Here is a 7,281-nt window from a genome sequence, read left to right on the forward strand (position 1 = left end):
GTTTCATCAATTTTCCAAAAATATTTATTTAAAAAATTGATATCTATTTGTATATTGAATATAATAAGTTTCAATAGAATTGAAATTTTCTACAAGTACAATAATATTAATAAAAAATATATAACTTTTCATATTTTCCAAGATAATTTATTCAATTAAAATTTGTATTTAATTATTATATATTATTATATATTATATTATATCTAAGTTTTGAATTATATATTTTTTTATTAAAAATAAATAAAAAATAAATCTGTATAAAAAAAAATTATAAATATGCATTATTGGATGGATAAATATTTCTAGCAAATTTATATATTTATATTTGTATTCTCGTTAACTTTTTATATTCGTAAAGTAATTGCAAAAATCGCAAATTTTGTTTAAATTTTTTGCAGAAATTGAAATACTAAATCATGCTATAACATACAATATGTAATTATTATATATATAAATCATAAATACATATAATAAATCTGTAATTTTTTCAATTTCATCTTTATTTAGAAAAATATGAAAAGAATTTTTTTTTAAAAACAAAATAATCATTAATTCCAGAAATTATTACAATCATTATGATTATTTCTGTTTAAAGATATTGAAGCAAAAATACAATTTTAATTTTATGATTTTACAATATTTCCACAAATATAAATATTTTTTATGAATCAAAAATTAGATTTATTGATTTTTAGTTAAGCTTTTTAAAATTTTTAAATAGGAATATTTCAAAATGCAAATAAATTTGAAACCTTTAGTTCAATTATATTTTATAAAATTATTTGGCATATATGATATCGATTTAAAAATACAAAAATAACTTAAGAATCTTAAAATTATCCAATATTATATAAATTTTACAATTATTGTCTCGTGCAGATCTTTATTTTCATAATAATATTATTTGTTTTAAATATTCAATATTTAAAACAAAGTACATGTTTATTAATTCTGTAAAATAATATATTATTTGCAATAGTTGATATAGTGTTTTTGAAATGAGTTTAAACTTTAATGAGTTCAAAAAAATTCATTAGATTAACAATTATTGTTAATACTCATTGTTGTGATAATTATTTTTGAATATTATTTTTAAATCTTTCTTTCTCGATTTAGAAAAATCGAGAGCTATAGTTATTTTTTACAGCGATTTAATCATAGACTTTTATTAATTCGTTCTATTATTTAAATCTGATATTTTTTTGTGTAATGAATATTTGGATCTGTAAATTCTAAATCTAAATGTATTCTATTTTATCAGATAGTATTGTATAAAAATCAAGTTATTTGACATAATGATTTACTCAATAAAAATCTATTATTATTATTATCAATAAAAAATCTATTATTGATTTTATGGTGCAACAGAAGATTTTTGTTCTATAACATTTTGTACAGTTTCGATTGTTAACTTTATAATATAATAAATCATAATAATAAATCATTTATCTCGTCGATTATTCAGTGTTTTTGCTTTTCTTTATATGCGGACATTAAAATTATGTTCTTTTCTATACATTTATATACATTCTATACATTAATATATATTTTATACATTCTATACATTATATATATAATATCATTCAAAAACTACGATGAACAATAGAATAATAGAGGAATCACTTAGTTGTAAAATATAAATATTTCACTAGAATCTTTTAACAAAATTTTCACGATTGCCGCATTGTTCATATTGTTTTTGTTACAATTAATATAAATCTTATTGAAAATCAAAGCTAATACGGATTGTTACTTATATTTTTTGCTAAGTAATTTTATTTAAAATGAAATGACATTTTATTTTGCATTCAGGTTTTTGATGGAAATATTCAAACAGTTGTAATTTAAATACCTGATCGAATTCTTTTGGAGTTTTTTTGTTAGAATATTTTTAAATGTAAATAAAGATATAATAATGAGTTAATTGTCAATTTCCAAAAATATGACAACATTAAATATTTTTATTAAGCTTTAGTAAAAAGTGTATGTTAACTTAAATTTATTTGGTAAAATTGTTTTTTTTAGTTTAGAATAATATCGATTATTTTTCAATATATAAATTCTTTTTTGTGCGAATCTTACAAATGTGCTTGGAATATTTATCATATATAATCAGTGTAATGTCAACAGTATCATTGTTACAGTTATTTTCATATATTGTTATTTTTCGCAAAATTATAATAATTATAATAAATAAAGAAGCTTCTGAATTTTTAATACATGACATCACATTTTTTTTTTGAATAGTAGTCATTTCTCGTGTTTTCAAAGAGAGAAAAGACTTCATTTATATACGAAATTGCAATGAATAGATTTTCAAAACTATAATTACTGTTTCTATAGTAATTGTACAATTATTGTGAAAAAATTTATATAATCATATTATAAAATTTATTTATATATTATATTAATCATACAATTCAAGAATTTTCACTTAATTGTATCTCAACAGAATTTTGAGTTTTTTCCGAATTCAAAGGTGAATCGAACTAGTTTTAGTAATTAACTTATTATATTATATAGTATATTATATTATATATAGTTTTAGTAATTAACTTATTATATTATATTTAATAATTAACTATATAAATAACTATTAATAATTTTGAGTTACTAATTCGTTACTAATTCGTACTGTGTGTGAAATAGTAACGAATTAGTAATATCAAATGTTACAAGAAAAATAGAAAAAAAAAAAAAACAAGAAGAATTTGATAATGTAACGACAATACTTTCAAAGAATATATTACTGTTCATATTATTCAATATTAATCAGGTCAATTTAAATACTAAAAAATTTTATTTTTTCAATCTTGGTATTAATTAATAAATAAATAAAAATATCATGTAATATATTTTCGTCTTAATTTTTTCTTCATTATAATGAAGAAAAAATATATTTTAAAAGATAAAGTAATTATTGTATTCCCTTGAAAATAGATTTTTAAAAATTTTATAAATTTTTATTAGTTTTTTCATTCATTTTATATTTGATAAATTTTTAATAATTTATTAAATTGTTAGTAATTTTTGTTAAAAATTTTTTTATAGAAAAATATTTTAGAAATACCTGATTTAATATTATTTTAGAAATAATAGAATGTGTTTCTACGTTTTTCAAATATATTTGCGCAATTAATCTTTTCGTCCTACTTTACTACATGATGTAGCGAGTAAGTATGAAAAATATTCAGATGGAAGTTTCGAAGATAATTGCTGTATACATGTATTTAATAAATTATGCGTTTCTTCTTCGTAATCATAATAAATATTCGATATGCCTATCTCTTCATAAATTTCTTTCACACGTTTTATTTTTTCTTCATCAGTTCTTCCATAACATTCCTAGATTATATTAATATTATTAATAACTTACTTAATAATAACAACATTAATATTATTAGTAATTTCATTAATTAGCATTTCATTAGAAGAAAATAAATTTGAAATATTATTAACAAGCTTACTTTTAAAATTCTTTTTTGTTCGGCTGTAGCTCGCTGCAATGCAACCACAATAGGCCATGTACATTTTCCTTCTTGTATGTCAGTTCCACTTTTTCCTCCGATTTCTTCTTTACTGTAATAATCCAAAAAATCATTTTGTACTTGGAAAAGATGACTTATTTTTATCAGAATTTTTTCTGCCTCTCGATGCATTTCTGGATCGATTATGCCAGCCTATGAACAATATATATATAATTAAAGTAATGTAAGTAAAAAAAAATGGAAAAATCTATATTTTTCTAATATAAATATTATAGTTATAAGAATTAATAAAATCAAATAATGCAATTAAATATACTTACGAAACGCATAGCAAGACTGAATGGAAGTATAAATGAAAAATAAGATGTTTTGTGTTTAATTAGATTATTGTATCGATCCATAGAAAAAAGATCAAGATTCGATTTTTTTCCCCAATCTGTTGATATCAATATATCTAGACATTCACCGTGCACTGTTTTTTTATGATACTACAAATAATATAAATATTTGATAAATCATGTTTTAATAATTACATTATTTTAAAATGTAAATTTATATAGAAAAATTTATATGTTTGCATTATATGTTTATAATAAAATTTAAAATTATTTTATATATTTTCAAATTATATTTTATTATAAATATTCATTGTGTAAAATATCGTTTTGTACGACGTTAAACATATTTTTATTAATTTTTAATGAGAAAGTTTTTATTAAAATTGATAAAATATATATTGAAAGAAAAAAAAAAGAATAATTTATTCAATGAAATTAATAATTTTTATGTTTTTAATTTAATAAATAATATGTTATGTATAATGGATTATGGATTCAATATATTTTATGGAAAAAATACAATTTTATTCAGAATTAAATAATTTATATATATATTATTTTATTTATTTATTTCTATAAAAGTATAAAAACAAATGTAAATATACAAAGATCAGCTGAAAAGTAACTAATGTACATGTATTTAAATTTTGAAAACAAAAAAAAAAATATTTAAGAAAATCAGAGTAGAAAAGAAAAAGTAAAAAAGAAGAGTAAGAAAGAATTTATTGACTTCAGAACTATATTTTTCAATAGTATCCTCATATAAGAAATATATATATAAATAAAAATTTTTAAAGTGTGATATTTTTTTCATTCCATTACTAAAATTACTATCAGTTTTAAAATTTCATTATTTTCTTTATTTCATTATATTTTCACATCAATAAAATCAATATTCTTGAGATCTTTCTTGAAATATGAAAACAATTGGAAATATAATATTAAATTAGACGAGTAACAATCTACTGTAAAATGCTAAGTATTCATGAATGATTAATATAAACAAAATTGTCTTTTGTATTTATAAAGAAAGCAATTACATTTTGATACAATATTCTTTTTTTTTAATTCGAAATTATAGACTATGTACTCGTATGTACTACTTTTTAGAGCAGTTTTGTTCATAAAATTATTTCTATATGGTAAAACTTTTTTTTAAAATTTTTTTTTAAATTTCCAATTTTCATAGAAAGGAAATTTTATTATCATTATTATTATTTTTCTTTCAAAATTAAGACTATGCAATAAAATATAATAATTTTATTTTTATAAAATTATTGTAAACAATTAATAATGAATTAAATATATAAATATAACAATTATTTCTTTGAGCACTATTAATATAAATAAAAAAATTTGATACTTAACCTTCAAAAGTATATCCATGATGTCTACATAACAATTTTTCGATTTAAAATATTTCTTAATAAGCTTGTATATACATGTTTCCATAATTAAACTGTCATTAATTGCACCTAATCCAACTTTTACATGCCAGGTTAATTGATTTCGTCGTATGTTTGTATTATCTAAAATATCATCTATCATTGTGTGAAATGCTTGCATCTATAATAACAATCATATATATATATAAACTTTTTAAAGCTAAACTTTTTAGAAAGAAGCAATATTAATTTAAAATATTAAACAATTCTATAAGATCAATTTTTATTTTACTTATAAATATGCAGGAATATATATGTTAGTGAACTGAAAAATAATAATTCTAAAATAAAATAATATAAAAAATCTATCTAATATAAAAAAAAAGGAATAAAATAAAAAATTACTATTTCTATACACCAGGCTAGGATACGAGCTAAATGAATATTTTCTTCTGTTAACTGATCTTGAGATGTCAGCAATTTATATGCGATTACAAGTGGTACTGATCTTCGTTTTCCTCCTTTCGGAACATTATATTCCAATATCTAAAAGTTAAGAAATATTCTTTCGTTATTGAAATACAATGAATATCGTTTATGAATTCGAATTTGAGAGAAGAGAATATATTCCAATATCTAAAAGTTAAGAAATATCGTTTCGATTTAAATATACAGAATATAGTTTTCACATAGAAAATTTTCACGTAGAAAGAAGAAAATATAATGGCTAGTGATACACATATGTACTATTCAAATATTCTACAATCGATTCAATTATTTCACAAACCAAAAATTAAAATATTTATCATATATGTATCAACTCTTGACTATATAACTCATATTTCTCGAAACGCAAAACTTTAAAATAAAATTTATTTATTTATTAACAATATTTAATCTTAAAAGTAATGGGAATATATATATGTAAGTTCGAGTATATTTTCACGTCAAATTAGTGATTAATATTTCAGCACAATGATAAAATCCTTATATAAATATAATAAAAATTTAAATTTTTCATGAAAATGTATTTCTTTTCAGAAAGTAGTTTTAGAGGTTGCAATTGTAATTTACACAGAGCAATCTATACTGAAATGTTTGCTATTTTTTTATTTTTATTTATATATAAAAAATATAGAAATAAGTTAAATCTCCCTATCAATATTTTTCAGTTTCTCTTGTAATATATGTATATAAAGATAATTACGAAGAAAAATAATTATCGATAAGTTTTAAGAATTAAAGTAAAAAAAGTATCAATAATTAAATTAATGTTAAGTAATTATTTCTATTCACATATTCCTATAACATGGTGATAAAATTTGCGACTATATAACCGTTTATATTGCAAATTTCGAATAAGCTTAATGATTGTCTCTAATTTTTTATGGCTGATTGATAATTAATTAAATTTTGCGATTTCTAAATGACACTTAATTGAATATGATTTGAATTCCGCAACAAGTAACTGTGTTTTGCCTGATTTTCGTGCAAAATAAATGATAGAGTTTGAACAGACCTGAATAAGTTCTGACTTTCTTGAGAAATTAGCGGACATTAGTTTTCTTTTCAATAATTGTTTTCGATGAAAATGTATTTAAGATAGAATGAAAGATAATCAATAGTTTTAATGTGATTTCTATGAATGAGTTTTCACGAATTTCTTCATGATTAATCGCAAGACATTTGGTTAATTTGGTCATTGCTATTTTGTTTTGGAATAAGTTTTCCAAATAATTATTATTATGAGTTTGGAATAAAATGAAAGAATAATATAAACCTGTTCATTTATATTAATTGCTGTTATAAATTTGAAAATTTAAATTGAGATTGAAATGAGTTATTTTGATTACTATATATAAATCTGTTTTGATTTTTGCTCTTAACTATCGTATTTTTGAATAAATATTCACGAAGGATGGAAATATAAATTTATAAAATATTCATTCATAATCAATACAAATTCTATATTGCTTTAGTTAAATCGATTATCAATATCGATCGAATGTTAATATATAGATTAGTATATAAGTATCTTCATATATTTATTTATATTTATTTTAGAAATGT

The 7,281-nt window shown here is 19.4% G+C and overlaps 2 protein-coding genes across 2 annotated transcripts in view; both read right to left on the reverse strand.

The window, feature by feature from the left end:
* The window catches only part of LOC102675745 (farnesyl pyrophosphate synthase-like), a 50,363-nt gene that overhangs the window by 32,273 nt on the left and 10,809 nt on the right, over nt 1–7,281 (reverse strand). The window lies entirely within an intron of this gene.
* LOC102674620 (farnesyl pyrophosphate synthase-like) overlaps nt 3,136–7,281 on the reverse strand; it is a 6,463-nt gene continuing 2,317 nt past the window's right edge. Inside the window, exons 3-7 of the mRNA XM_031513843.1 lie at nt 5,617–5,757; nt 5,195–5,392; nt 3,809–3,976; nt 3,468–3,680; nt 3,136–3,345 (exon numbers count right to left, since the gene is read on the reverse strand). Coding sequence (XP_031369703.1) covers nt 3,136–3,345; nt 3,468–3,680; nt 3,809–3,976; nt 5,195–5,392; nt 5,617–5,757 — 930 coding nt within the window. The remainder of the gene's footprint in view (nt 3,346–3,467; nt 3,681–3,808; nt 3,977–5,194; nt 5,393–5,616; nt 5,758–7,281) is intronic.

The sequence above is a fragment of the Apis dorsata genome, unplaced genomic scaffold, assembly GCF_000469605.1.
Source record: "Apis dorsata unplaced genomic scaffold, Apis dorsata 1.3 scaffold_758, whole genome shotgun sequence".
Classification (NCBI taxonomy): domain Eukaryota; kingdom Metazoa; phylum Arthropoda; class Insecta; order Hymenoptera; family Apidae; genus Apis; species Apis dorsata.